Here is a 15,604-nt window from a genome sequence, read left to right on the forward strand (position 1 = left end):
TGATAATATAGACACTGAACCTGCGGGAAGACATCCAACTAGCGGCCATATTGGCTGAATTACGTGTGTCATGCCAATTTATCCCGCTGTATGCTTTTGGCTGCGCTGTACTTCAATTCTGCAGGCAACAGGGAAAAGGGAGGGTTGTGTAGTTACGCGAGGTACTCATGACTGCGCGCGCAGCCAGGAGTTCCTTCCAGACTACACAACCCTCCCTTTTCCCCGTTGCCTGCAGATTGAAGTACAGCGCAGCCAAAAGCATACAGCGGGAGAAATTGGCATGACACAAGATTTTACTACCGTCCCTCTTCCCCGTTGCCTGCAGTTGGATGTCTTACCCGGAGGGCCCAGGTGCAGTGTCTATATTTGATAAGAGCTTCCAGCTCATCTCTCGATGTAGCGAACATAAGTATGTCGTCAATGAAATTTAAAGCTCGCCGAAAACGCTGTAAAATTTCTGCTATTTTACTCTGCGCAATGTTAGGGGCGCAACGTATTCCAAAAAACATGCATAGATATCTGAACAGACCGCGATGAGTGATGAAAGTAGTGATTTCTCTAGATTTTAGAGATAACAGGAACTGATGGAATGCTGCCGTCATGTCAAATTTTGCGAAACACGTTGCCCCTTGAATAGCTACTCGTATCTCGTCCATTGTGGGGAAGGGATAGTGATCAATGCGAATAGCCTTATTTGCACTTCGCATATCTACGCAGATCCGATTTTTTTGAGGTTTCCTAGAAACCACAATGTTTGAAACCCATTTGGACGGTTCTGTGACTGGTTCTATAATACCAGCTTCGAGTAATCTATCCAATTCTTCGTCTACGATGCTTTGAACTGCTACAGGAATTGGCCGGAGCTTTTCTCTGGTTGGTTGCACTGATTCGTCAATATGTAGTTCTACTTCGTAATTTTTTAGACGGCCGATGCCTTGGAAAACTTTACGTGATGGTGAAATTTCTTCTTGTAAGAAATTGATCCCCTTTGCAGATGAGGAATCGGGGTTCAGGTTCAGGGTAACCATTCCGAGCTCAATTGATGTTTGTCTGCCCAACAGAGCCGGACCACCATCTTCAACAACGTAAAATTCAGCTTTAATCGAACGCGAGCCAAATGAAACTGTAGCCTCGAATTTACCATGTGTTTTCATTGGCACTGTTGAACCGTAAGCAAATAACTCGATTTTTGCCACATTCTGATTAGATACACGAATGCGTTTCTCTTTCAACAACTGCCAATCTTTATGAGGTATGATATTCCGCTCTGCCCCGGAATCGACGATAAACCCTTGGCTCACACCACCAACCTGGACCTGGACTTCGTTGGCAGTGACTTTACTGGAAACATGGAAAAAGTAACTCGAACCTGAATCGTCATCGCTGTCGTTGGAGTTTTGCGTATCCACTAAGTTGACTGATTTTTTCTTAGGCTTAGTCCCTGATTTATTCTGGGGTGCGTACCTTTCTGCTCTCTTCTTCGAGCGGCATACTGATTCGAAGTGTCCTGTTTTCTTACAATACGAACACTGTTTACCTCTGGCCGGGCAGCTTTCGTCTGATGCACGATGATTTCCGCCGCAGCAGTAACAAGAAATCGATCTTGGGATAGGGTCCGCTTTCTGTTGTTTTGAACCACAATTACAGGTACACTTGTTACTGCTAGAGGGATCAGTCGTAGCTTGAACTCGATTGATACTATTATCTGTACCTGAATTATTATCGAACGTTGCGTTTTGAGTAAGCGACCCTTCCCGTTCTTGGGCAACCTCTAGAACTCGTGAAATTGTCAGTACCGGTTCCTTGAGTAGTTTTTTTCGAAGTTTAGAATCGAGACATTTCGAAACGACTTGGTCACACACTGCTGATTCGAGATCGCTGAATTCACATTTTGCAGCTTGTCTGCGTAAGCGGAGAACATACTGTTTAATGCTCTCACCAGCCTTTTGACCGGTTTCGCGGAATACGTGCCTTTCGTAGGTGGAGTTGCACTTTGGAAGGAAATAAGTATCTAGTACATCGAGTGTGTGATCGTACCACGTTGTATCCTCGGGTTTGGTATCATGATTTGGTAGCGAGTAGAAGATATCTTGAAGATCTAATCCTCCCAAGGATAATAATACTGCCTGCTTACGTTTATCATCTTGAATGTTTTTTGAAGTGACGTAGAGCTGGACTGCCCTTTTCCATCGGAGCCATTTGGATGAAGCTGATAAACTGTAAACGTCGAAGGGGGCAATATTCAGACTCGGACCGCTTTCTGCCATGATGTAGACTAGGAATGTAGATTATTCCCCGACTGCGCCAAATGTAGTATCTTCCGACACAATAATAATTACATATACGTCGAATGAATCTATTTTATTCATATTCGGAACTTTTATAAACGTAATTCATAACGAACTAATTCTACAAACAAATATACGTTAGAACTAAAAACCCCTCCAGTGTTGCCACTTCGCAAACACTACAGTTTGGGAGGATTGAGGCTTTATTTCGCACGTTGCGTTGAGAAAATCTGTCTAAATTACACACCACGTTCGTCGCGTCTTGGTCGGTCTCGGTAACATGATAGAGGTAAACTTAATGGCGAGAATTCTTTAAAAGAAGAAGATTACGGTTACTTAAGCATCGAGAAGATTACAGTATTCGGCGGTGTAATTAAAGAGCGAAAAAAATACCGCGCTCGATAGTGTGGCCAGAAAAATTAATTTTTTAATACCTCCATTATACAATGTATCGATCACGTTAACGTGAACGTGTTAATTTTGCATTTCCACTTTTATCTTACACCTTGGTCTCTTTTTTTTTCTTATGGCTTATTGTATATCGTATCGTAAAGCTTATCGAAGTAGTTAAATTCATTAAAAATGAGCAGGGTGGTCGTAGTTTTAAAAATTACGATAGAAAATAGAAAAGGCTTCTTTTTCGCTCTTTAAATCCGCGATTTTCGATACTTTCTAAGCCCAAAAATTGGCGAAATATTTGCTGGAAATTTTATCGAACGTTTGACGTTTGAATTATTACCTTTTTTTTTTTCGTCGTAGCCTCCTACTTGGTTTAGTTTTATAAACCACGGTGGATTTTTTTCCGAGGCAATATTTCAAATTGGGCGTTTATTTAATTGAACCGATCAGGTTATTTGTAACATAAATAGTAGTATTATAAAGTGGACGTGATATCGAGTACTTCTTTGATATACCTCTCTGCTTCGAGAGTAGGATATATTAATGTGCTCCACGTGCCCTGCATAGTTCGCCCAGTGTAAAGTTTAATTTTAATCGCCCCATGTACCGAGAATATATCGTGATGATTTTCGTTAAATTTCAACCCCCCAGTTACGCAGTTGAGCACGTGGGTATCCAAAACTTGATCATATCGAGTCCAGTAATAATTGTATGTATAAGTTCAATTTTCACGTCGAAATTTCACAGTTCAAGGTTTCCTTTCTAACTTGGAGAGATGTTGAAAAATTAACACAGTTTGAATCGCCATTGGAAAATTTTCCTTGAAAAAATGAAAAAATGTTCTCGTTTTTCTGTCTTCTTCCTCCTGCCCTTATTTCGATTCTCGATACAAAATAATATAAGGAAAATACCTGGCTAAAAGATATGTATACCTTTTATCAACATTTGTGAAAAAATTTCAAACTTGTTGAAACAGTCGAAGCTCCACTTTGAACCATCTTTGAACATTGAACACCCCAACCCATCTTTATTATCTTCATTTATACCATCGGAATCTTTCTCCCCTTATCGATAAATTTCAAATAAACACGAAAGAAACTATACATTCGATTCGCATACCTTCCTCTCGCCCTTATAAATATTTTTTCGTATTGAAATTCTCGCCATTTTCAATTTGTTTATATTGAAAAATTTTTCATCAAAAATTCGTTTCACAAGAATTCAACTTTTCGGATGTGATACGCGGCGTTGATTTTGGGTGCACGAAAAAATGTCGAAATTTTTCATTATAATACTCGTAAACGAAACGACGCGAACGAGGAAACAGAATATTTTCCGATGTCGTAAACTCTTTGTAATAGTTTGCTGGGTTTCGTTTTACTCATATTTATGTACGTTTTTCCACGAATTCTTTGTTCAGCAGTTATTTCGTGAATTTCGGATCTTTTTCGAGTTATTTACGAGTACCTACTCGTCGCGAGAAGGAAGGGGGGTTGAGATATACGTCGATATGCGTGTATTGTATCAAATTTGAGTACCTTTATTTGTGCTCCATCGAACCAGATAGTGACTTTGGTCCTTCATTATCGTTAATTTGAAAAATATTTTTCAAGAAATATTTTCATTTGAACAGAATTGGCTGGCGTGTTACTTTTCGAAACGTTCGCAAAAGGACGAGTGATCTCGAAAAATGCGAATAAAAATTCGAAAAGTTGGCAAATACGTAGTGGCTCGTTTAAAAGGTGAGAAAAAATAGTCCAGAGAAGCAGAGCTTACACATTTTTGCTCAAAATTCGTCAACTACAGAGCTCTTATATGGGAAAAATTCAGTATTATAGAGCTTCATCGTATAATATTCTCCACCTGTAGATTGTGTTTACTAGTTAGTTTCTTCTTGCAAGGGAATGTCTCTTCCAATAGAAAATATTTTTCGAATCGGACAAAGCTATAGCCAAAGTTTGAATGTCAAAATTCATTTTTTAATTTTTGGTGAATTTTTGAAAATTAAATTTTTGCTAAAAAAAAAAAGGGGGCAAAAAAATTAAAATCTGTAATTAAGCTATGAGGCTGAAATGTGGTTTGAATACGATTTCAAATTCCCTGAATCGATTAAAAATTGTTTCGAGCCATTTCAAGAAATTCTGGAGTTTCCAGCAGATTTTTTGGAAATTGAAAATATCTACAATATTTCACCCAATTGAAATAGAAAGCTGAAATTCAATTTTTAATCGATTTTCGACTACTCGTAGTTGTGTTGATTGGAGGTATGTAGTTTTAAACCATTTTGAAGCCTTCAGAAAAATTTTAGAAATTCCAGTTTTTAAAAAAAATGCCTTAAAATTGATCCAAATCAACTGAAAAATATATAAACGTGATTGATGATTGTTATAGTGATCTACTTGATCGATTACAAGCTATTTTTTCAACATTAATTTCTGACAATTCAAAACTATCCACTTCTTCGGCAATTTTCTGCAATTGAAAATTTTAAAAAATTACATGGAGACTCCAGAACAGTTTGAAATCTCCAAAATAGACTCGGTGTGTTAAAAAATAGAATTCGGACTGAATTTACGAAGGTTTTAAGCTGTTTTGGAGTCTTCATATGAATTTTTCAAATTTTCAATTATTTGCCCATGAAATCGCTGAAGATTTGGAGAAATACTTACGAGCAAATCAAGTATGTGTGGTAAGTAAAGTTGGTTTGGGTAGATTTTAGACCAATTTTTTTAGGAAATGGAAGTTTCGAAATGCCCTCGTGGAGCCTCCAGAACGACATATAAGGATGAAACACGACTACTACAATTTGAGCCACAAGAAAAGCAAAATCACCCAGGGCACGGAAATAATTAGAAGGAAGTACTTTGGAAGTGGGAGGTGGGTATTTTAGGCCCCTATAATGACCAAAATGAGCTACGTAGATGAAAAATATGTCCAAAATTTTGCCAAAAATTGCACCAGAAAAATTTCAAGCCTTTTTGCAGTACAAAGGGTTGAGCCATGGAATCCTCAGTTGAGTCATTTTTAAAGTGGTGACTGGTGAAGGTAGAATTTTTTCAAGAACAGATCAAAACAAGATTTTAGAATTGTTTCGTGAATCACACAAATGTATTTTAAAATCAAAATTCTGAAAAAAACCTTGGTTTTGTCCTTTTTTGGGGGGGGGAGGGGTCAAAAGTTTGGCACGTACAAAACAAATGTCCATTTCCTAGCACAATTAGGCTGGCTGAAACTTTAGTTTTTCGTTTTTTTGGCTCAAGTTGAATTTTTCAAAATTCGTCAGAAATCAAAAAGTAGGTAAACTTCTCACCCGTGACAATGACCAACGCCAAAAAACGAATTTGAGCCCCTTAAATTTTGGCTAGTTTTGTATTTTTTTATATCAAGTTCTGGTTTTTACATTTTTTCGAATTACTCGACTTTTAATTGAACCTTTGCAGCTTTATTGTCAACCTTTCTACGTAAGTTTCTTTATAAAATATGTTATGTATAGTACATAAAAGTGTAAAACGACCCAATCAAAAGTGCAGATAGACTTTGACGCGACAGAAAATGATTCATTTAACAATCGTTCGAAATTTTAATCTAATCAAGGTTTTTGAATAAGAGTTCTATAAAATTTGTCGAGAAAAATTATTTAGACACAAAAAATAGGGACTCGTGTGAAATCTAAAGTAGGGTAGATTCAGATCCGATAAAAAAACAATTCTTTAAAAAGTCTAGAGTTACCACAAAAAGATGAACTTCTTAAAAAAAAAGTCCAAATTTTTCTCTAATGCACAGATCTTTATTACAGATGGATATAAAAATAAGTAAAATGAACTCTATGAATCAGAAATAATAACTTTTAGAGGCTGAAGATCGATCAAAAAAACAGTCAAATTAGCTCAAAAAATTGTTTTCTCTAAATTTTATGATTTTTATCAAAGATAAAGAGGTCAGGAACCTAAATTAAAAATTTTTACAGTTTGACGAGAGAATCTTTTTAAAACTGCGACAAAAATTCTTCGACAACTACATAGTTGAAAAAGAAAATGCAGAAATGACTCCATTTTCAAAATTCCAACTCCAAAATTTGTTAAGAAATCGCCTCAAAAATTGAATAAGTGAACATCGAACCACAACAAAATATAATGCCTCAATACCCCCCAAAAAAAACTATTTGACAACCAATCTGATCTGCTATCACTTTACAAGATACAATAGACGGAAGCCACGATATCCGGACCGCACCTCGTTTAATTGCAATTTTTAAATTTTCTTTTCAATGCGTTCGAATACCATTATAGATTAATCGATTACCTACCAACCAAACGGAGAGAAAAAAATAATAAAATGGTCTTAATAGAAAAAGTAAAAGTACACCATGCTCCAACTCCATGCTCCATGCATCGAACCAAAAACATTTCACCCCAGGCTCATCGCGGCCGGTAACAACTGGTTAAGCCGAAACAATAAAATACGATCTAATCTACACCGACCGATCCAAATATTACGTTCACCTTGAATATTTTAAAGTATAAACCCAAAATGATAATTTGAATAAAACTTTTCAACGTTTTAAAATAATATATTTTACCGGCAACGTGAACGTATATAACTCGTTTTCTAGGAGAATATTCTCTCGTTTCAAAACACCAAGACCTAAGACTAAAAATACCTTTGATTGCGAGGAATAAAAGGCGATAAGACAAGTGTATATAGCTGTGAATTATCGTGATGAAGATGAATCATGAACTGAGGGGGAGGGGAGGGGGAATACGAGTGCGCTAACAAATGAGCACCTTATTCTTTAGAGTGCGATTAGTGCGAAAATGCGAATATTTCGAGTTGAGTTCGTTCGATATAAATGATAAAAGTGGCTGTGCGTGTCTCTCGATATCAGTTCTGAGTCATCATGAGTATCAAAATGAGACAAAAGCACGACAAGACGAAAACAAACAGACGTGATTTTTTCAATTTTTAATGAGATCGATGATTTTTTGAAAGAGCCAAGAGATAATTTGTTTGTAAACTATTCAGACGATGAAATGAACTAGACGACTTTGGGGGGAAAAAATACTTGGTAAGAATTTATTATCGTACAAAAAAATCGGAAATTTTTTACTCAAAACATAATCTAAGGAGTAATAAATGAATTAATAAATTTGAAAAAGGATGAAAAAATAAATCAAAATAATGACTAAAAAATTTTGGAAAAATTTACCAAAATATCAAGCAGAAGAAAAAACTCGAAAAATGGCGGGAAAAATTTCGATGAGGTATGAAGATTTTTTAGAAAAATTATTCAAAAATAAATAAAAGAAAAAATGGAAAAAATTGAAAAAATATTTTTAAAAATTTCAAAAAGTCCTCAAATGGCGAAATGAGCGAAATCCACTCGTAAACTGTTTTAAAAAATTTTGATTTTTTTTCACGAAATGATAAAGTGAACATTTCCTCTCAATTAAAATACGAATTTACCTTTAGAATAAGCAGCTCGACTCCATGGAAGCTGAATAACCACGAGTAAATATATCCACAACATCTTGACTCCAATTCAGTACACCGGTAACAACAATATTCAATAAATTCACAACACCAATAATTTTTCTTCCAATTTTTTTCAGTTAAAACTTCAATACAAAAATCCGTTCTTCATCACGAAAAAAAAATGTTAATCGTCACTACAGCAATTAATTTTTAGAAATAAACAACCAAAAAAAAAACGACGAAATTCACATTCGAAAAAATAAAATACTCAAATTCGCGTAAAAATTTGTAAAAATTACAACACCGAACACACAACGCCCTTTGCTAGATAAAAACCTAACTGAATCATGGCTCGAGAATGCACGTGCTTATCGGCTACAAACACGGACGTGTTACAGTGTTACCAACCTGCGCGCAGCTATCAACTTGCGGACGCGATGGCTGCAGGAGCAGGCGGTAGGTGGAGGAGTTTAATTGACACGCCAATTTATTACACGTAATTTAAATTGCAATTCGATTCGAAAGAAATTTTAACTATTGTTGCAATTTTTCACAATTCATTTGCATTTCACCTTTTTCGCATTTGGTAATTTTTTTCTTCGCTGTTTGAATTCATTTCCTCGTAGTTTTTTTTCGTTGCTAGTACGAGTGACATCTTTTCTTTTATTTATTGCGAAAAGCTCCATCTTCGTTGCAAAGAAATTCAATTATTTGTACTCTTTTTTTTGCTACGTTCAAGATGTTCGGATACTTAACTCGGCCTTAGACCGAATTAATTTAATGCTCAATGCGAATTTGTTAGTTTTGTGTAATTTAAATTCGACAAAAAAAAAAAAGAAGTCTGGGAGTATTTTTTATCTGTGTTCAATACTTACTTGGGTCTATACATTTGTATTCTGCTCTGATCGGATTTCTTTTTTTTTTCTTTTTTTTTAATAAAAAATGTATTTGACTGAATTGAAAAATGGAATTCAATTTTGGGATTTTTACTTGAGGAAAAGCGACGTTTGTGGTGATAAAGTTGACTACTGAGGTGTAGTCGATCGATGAATCTGTGTTAATGAAATTGCCTAAAAGTTATATGAAGGGGATTATTCGTATTCGATAATGCTCGAGTGTGAGTGTTGGTTGAGTTGCATACTTTGTACATGCAGGGAGCATTATCTGGTAGCGAATGATGAATTTGATGATATGGATTACTTTTCATTTTTGTACCCATTAATTTTTTTTTTCAATTTATTTTGCTCCCACCCCTAAAGTTTTGGATATTTATTCATTTTTAGAATAGGACAAGTGATGGAAAATTGAAACTGGTCGAAAACTAGAACTGGAATGAAGAAATTGAAATTAAAATTGAAACTGAAACGGGTCATTCCACGTCAATTAGACCAAGAAGTGGTAGGGGGGTTCGGCGATTTTTTTGAAATTTTTCCTGTGGAAAGACCTTTCGAGGGGTTGATCAATGGCGCAAATCGCAGCCCTCTAGCCCATTTTTAAAGGCAGCCAGGGGGTGTCAAAGTTTTCATTCAACCTAAAATATCATCCGTTTCAGCAGTGGATTACTCGATAACCGCAATAACTACCAAAATGGAACATTTTCCCATAGTTAGGAGTTTTGAAAGGATTTTTGGTGATATCATAAAAATCAGTGTTGCCACTTTTTTTTCGTACAAAAAATTAGCTCAAAAAGTTTCGAAACGTAGTTTTCATATCGTTCCGACTCTCAAAAATTCTGAAAAAAATATATTATGGACAACTTTTCATGCTGAACAACATATTAAAAAATTGGGATGGTAACATGTTGCAAAGTTGATTTAAAAAAATTTAAAGTTTGCGAAAAAACGCGATTTTTTGATTTAAAACATGAAAAAAAGTTTTGATAGGTAAAGTTGACCCATTTGACCTCTATTTTTGAGTATCTGTCGAAAAAGTTGAAAAACCCCTTCACTCGATGAAATGAACTCCTCACAAAAAATCAAAATTCAAAAAGATTCAAAAAATGAACGAATTTTTATTTTTTTGTTGTGAGTGTAATTTTTATCAACTTTTTTATGAAATACGTCAGAAAGAGGTCAAAATAAGACAACCGAATAAATTTAAACTTTTTTTGATGCTTGAAATCGAAAATTGAATTTTTTCGAATTTTGATTTTTTGTGAGGAGTTTATTTCATCGAGTGAAAGGGGTTTTTCAACTTTTTCAACAGATAGGAAACTTGAACTAAAAATTGAAAACTGAAACCGAAAAAAGGAAAACTAAAGTTTAAGTAAGTACCTAGTTCAGTTTTTCCCAAAATTTTTAAAATATTAGATACGAAGACGAAAATAAAATTGATGAAAAAAAAACTGGTTGAAAAATAAAAACTGCAGAAACTAAAACTAGAACCGAAACTGAAAAAAGTAAGACTGAAACTAAAAACTGAAAACTGAAACTGAAATGTAAAAGTTTTGCCATCACTAAATGGAATTTCCAAAATGAAAATTTTAAATTTAAGTTTTCAGAATTTTGAAAAAAATAAGGTCAAGGAATTAAAAAACATTAAAAATTTTTCATGAAAATTTTCTGTCGGAATTTGAATACCTAATTTGGCAAATATAAATTATACCCACGTCGGTCAGTGAAATTTTTGATAGAATTTTGAAAGACCCTTTCTCTTCGCGATGAGAGCACATCCATCTTCATCAACTTGATCAGGGAAAGAGCTATTGTGATTTTGAACTCGAAAGTAAGGTACTGAAAAATTGACAAATTTTTATCAAAGAACACTACAATCTGAATTCCAAAACATATGTAATGTTTCAATGCATTTTGGTGAAATTAAAATTCACATCATTTCGCTGTCAAGAAGATTTCTTTGATCTCAACCCATCATTTTGGAATTTGAACCTCCCTTTTTCGATATCATGCGATAAAACCATAAATAATGAGGTTTTTTGCTCTCCCACAATAAAATTGCATCCTTTTTCCTCACGTGTAGGTAGTTCTTGTATGAAACAAACGACTCGATCACAGTAGGTAGTGATGTAGTAGGTAGGTATACGTTGTATTATTTAATCCGTAGGAAGGCCTATTTTATTTTTTAACACGAATCTACGCAATTTCCCAGTTTCCATTCTCTCTGAAAAAACAATATTGTGTACTTTTTAATGGCGTCACAGAAAACGTTTTTCAACGAATTTCAGCCTACCACGCTAGAATTATGAAAAAAACAATTGTGATTTAATAGCGTGAGAGTAAACAAATAGGCGCGTTATAGCATCATATGTAATACGCGTTGAACAGAAATGAGATTTTTTTTCAAAATAGAGATCAATAAAACGATTTGTATAAACGTACAACTTTGAAACAGAAATCAGAAAATACACAGGTAAGTGTAGGTAAATGAAATCACTAAATTGCTGAGAATAAATACTAAAAATGAGATATATGTAGATTACATATACGCTTACTCGTAAGTATTTATGAAGAATCGTCCATTTCTCTAAAATCATTCCGCCTGCATGAAAGAATTGGTACTTGACAATTAAAATGATTGCTATTTCTTTCTTAGCAATTTCTGTAAGCTTCTGCTCAAAAATTTCTCACAGCGATCCCGTTCAACAAATCACTACTTGATAATTTTTCAAGCTTTTATAGCTCTATTTTTTTAATTATGATTTTTAAGGAGAGCACAGTGTAGTCTGACGCGCTTCTTTTTGCTCATTTTCACATTCAAATTTTGATTAGGATTTGTTCGTTTTACTTTAGAAAAGGTGCGTACAAAGTCTTAGCCAAAGGGAAATCGAGACGAAACTTGAGAGATCAAGGGGTTAGTGTGTAGGTATAAGTACCAGTGTGGCTGTGCATGGCTTTAAACTTTTTTTTATTCATAAAATTTTTTTAACAAGGGAACCTTTTGAACAAGAATTCTCTGATTTGAACGAAACCAAGCTGGATAGGAAAAAACATACAATTCCCGTCACCAAAACTTCAAGTTCTAAAGTTAATTTTTGGATTTTTGACGAATTTTTGAAAATTTAACAAGTTCAAAAAACCTCTTTGAAGAGTAATTTTTAAACTTTTTTTATGAAATGTAAGTTTTTCAGAGCAAAGTGAAATAGAATATCAGCGATTTTTCGATTCCCTCCAGAAATTTCAAATTGCTCTGAAGAGGCCAAAAATGAACTTTAGCACCTGTAACTTTAGTTCCTGCTCATTGGACACTATAGGGTGGGTTGTTTTTCAACTTTTTTCGAATTTTTATGAACCCCAGTAAAAAATCTTGGTCACATGACCTCAATAAGACTCAGGCAGAATTTCACACGTCCTATTGAGATAAGGCGATATCTCAACTACAAAACCGCTCGTTGCGCACTCTCCTCGAAAATCTGATTTTTTTTTCTTATTTTCTGGAATTTAAAAATTGGTTACAAATTCATTTTTGAATCGGTTTTCTTGGAATTTCGCATTGACCACCTAAGTAAAAAGAATGAGAGGGTGCCCAGTGAGTATTAAGCAATGGCCAAAGTAATAGATTCTAAAGTTCATGTTTGGCCTCTCCAAAGCGATTTGCAGGAGAAAATTAAAAAGTCGCTGGAAAACATGAAATTTTGGTGAGGGCAAGACTAATTTTCAAAACAAAAAATTTTGATATTTTCAGTGATAGTAGAAGACATACCTACTTAGCGTAAATTTTTTTCTTGGGTAGAGGAATTCTTTGATTATTCTTCGCAGAAAAATCACAAAACTGGTAGTCGATATTCTATGTTCCCATGAATAGCCATCAGATTCATCCGTTTTTGAGGTGTTTTTTAGGCATTCTTAAAACCACAATTACTAATAATATGAAATGTTTGGAGTACAGCTATGAAACCAGTTCAAAAAATGAGCAAGTTGGGTATAGCTTTCAAGCTCCATAGCGTATTCTAGTGTTTTATTTTAAAATTATAGAGATAGAATGATACAGCTTGAAATTTAGGCAAAGTGACGAGCTTATGAAATTTGTGAAAACTTATTTTAAACAAAGAAAATGCGACGTTGATTAATAGGTAGGTAGGTAGGTAGTAGGTACCTATATATTACATTAGATGGTTATCATTATTCGGTAACAACAATCCGTTGTAGCTGAAGAAATTTCCATGGTCATAATTTTGATAGTTGGGGGTATTAGGAGGAAGTACTTTCACTGGTGAAACTGGTGGTGGTTTTCCAATACCGGAGTTACCACCGCCATTCTGATGATGGTGACCATCATTACCATGATGTGGAGGATGACCTTGATTACCATGATGTGGAGGATGACCTTGATTACCATGATGTGGAGGATGGCCTTGGTTGCCGAGGTGTGGAGGATTATGCTTATGATCATCATCGTCACATGGATTAGGTTCGCAAAACACACTACTGACCACAACTACGTAAAAAATCCACATAACGAGTAACTTTGGAACCATTGCGAACAAAAATCACCGACTGGTATACCACACACAAAATTTAAGTTGTTGAATCAGCCAATGCTTGCGTAAGATTACTTATCTCAACTAAAATACAACTCTATAGGTTAGTTGTAGGTATATATATGTAATACAAATTTTTGAATTTACAGCTCACCATACTTACTTTATTATAAAACAAGGGAAAAATTTATTGGTGCTAAACAGTCGAAAAATTCATGATTTAGAAACCCAAAAAATATCTAAACAAACATGAACATAGTACTAAATTTCATCATGCGTCGTATAAATTGAATACAGAATGCGGGTTTTTGGAAAATATAGCGATCACTCAAATGATATACGACTTGTGACTTTGCAGCAGGAATGAAAAAAACATTGGAATTGACAAAAAAATACTAGGTATTGAAATAGGAACACGAATTTGAACACCAGATGTGAATAGGCCGATGAGATTTTCCACTCGTTGCAAACCTAAAAATTTTGATTATTAAAAAAATAATTCGTTGAAAATATGAATTCTGAGATTCGTATTTTTTCGTCGAAAAATCCCATGATTCAAGACGATGAAAGAAAATTTTATTGAGACGTATGGGGGGCGTGAGAGCGTGTGTCTGTATCTGTACTTACAAGTAGATTAAACACAAGTTGGTTGAAAGACCATGCTTCGGTGGTACCAGCATTGATTGGAAAATTTATTCAAAAAATTTCAGAACCAATAAGTCGAAGGGGAAATGAAAGTAAACCATCGGGTGAAATTTCATTTAATTTCTCGAATTTTTGCCCCTTTTTATTAAACCAAATCTCAAAAAGAGTAAAATATGGTCTGAAAATCCGATGACCGAAATTTCAGCCAAGTAACCAAAATGATTTTTCGAATTTTGGTAAATTTTCGAAAATAAAGAATTGGTTATTTTCAGCAATTTTTTCAACTAATATATAACTCTCACAAACCGAATTTTGCTATTTTGGGTCATTTTGAACCCTTCAGAGCGATTTCTTGATTTCTTCAAAATCTTTCAATTTCTCTATAGAAGGCGCTTTGTTCTCCTAAAAATTGGCTCAAAAGTGAATAAACTCTTTCTACAGGTCGAGAACAAATCACAATTCAATTCTTAGCTGCCCACAAATTAATTTTTTTAATTTCTGAAATATTTAAAAATCCTTGAGAACTCAGAAATCGCTCTGGAGGCTCCAGAATGAGTTAGAAATGGTGCAATTTGTACCTATTTGGATCTTATGTTAGAGACAAGGTAAGCACAGCCATTCGCGAAAATTTCAAAAATTTTTCTGAAAGTAGGAAATTTTGATTTTTGGATTTTTCTCTGAACCTGTGCCCAAATGGTCAAAAAAACACAATCGAGGAATCTACCTAAAAATCGACTAAAACGTGAATTAATTCATGAAACAGGTCGATAATAAGCTACAACTCGATTTTAAGCTGCTCGAATTAATTTCCACGACTTCTGGAGAAATTTAAAAATTCTGAAAAAAATCAAAAATGATGCCAGAAGCTCCAAAATGGCCGGAAATTGTGAAATTATAATAGAGTGCGTTGATATTAAATGAAAAAGTCAATTTTCATCCCAGTCACTAAATAAATAGGTAGGTAAGATATAGATTTTTTTCAGGCAACTAGTAAAGTAAATCATGGGAAATGGTCAATTTTAAATTTTTAAAAAATCGCCAAAAATTGAAAAATTAATTTTCAAACCATGCTTTTTTAAAGAAGCAAACAAGGCGAATCAGTGAATGACGGACACTTGAGAGGTTCCCTTGCAACCAAAAAAAAAACCTTTCTCGATTCTTCAAACAATTTGGCCTTTCCGTTTGAAACCCTAAAGTTGAAGAATTAATAAACGAAAAAAAAACGAAAGTTATCTACTGGTTTTAAAAAATTCCCTGCACAAGTAGGTAATTTAGAAAATTATCATCTTTTTCAACGTACCCGTAGCATTTAAATGAATTTTCAAATGGTAGTTCATTTTCAGATGGTGAGTAAATGGAACCAAAA

General features: G+C 34.5%; 1 protein-coding gene across 2 annotated transcripts in view; it reads right to left on the minus strand.

The window, feature by feature from the left end:
* Positions 1 to 8,503, minus strand: part of LOC135833147 (neural cell adhesion molecule 1-like) — a 330,320-nt gene extending 321,817 nt beyond the window's left edge. For both annotated transcript variants that reach the window (XM_065346804.1, XM_065346803.1), the window contains exon 1: positions 8,151 to 8,503. In XM_065346804.1, coding sequence (XP_065202876.1) covers positions 8,151 to 8,214 — 64 coding nt within the window. In that variant the 5' untranslated portion in view covers positions 8,215 to 8,503. The remainder of the gene's footprint in view (positions 1 to 8,150) is intronic.
* Between the last annotated feature and the right edge of the window lie 7,101 nt (positions 8,504 to 15,604).

Source organism: Planococcus citri, chromosome 1 (genome assembly GCF_950023065.1).
Source record: "Planococcus citri chromosome 1, ihPlaCitr1.1, whole genome shotgun sequence".
Classification (NCBI taxonomy): domain Eukaryota; kingdom Metazoa; phylum Arthropoda; class Insecta; order Hemiptera; family Pseudococcidae; genus Planococcus; species Planococcus citri.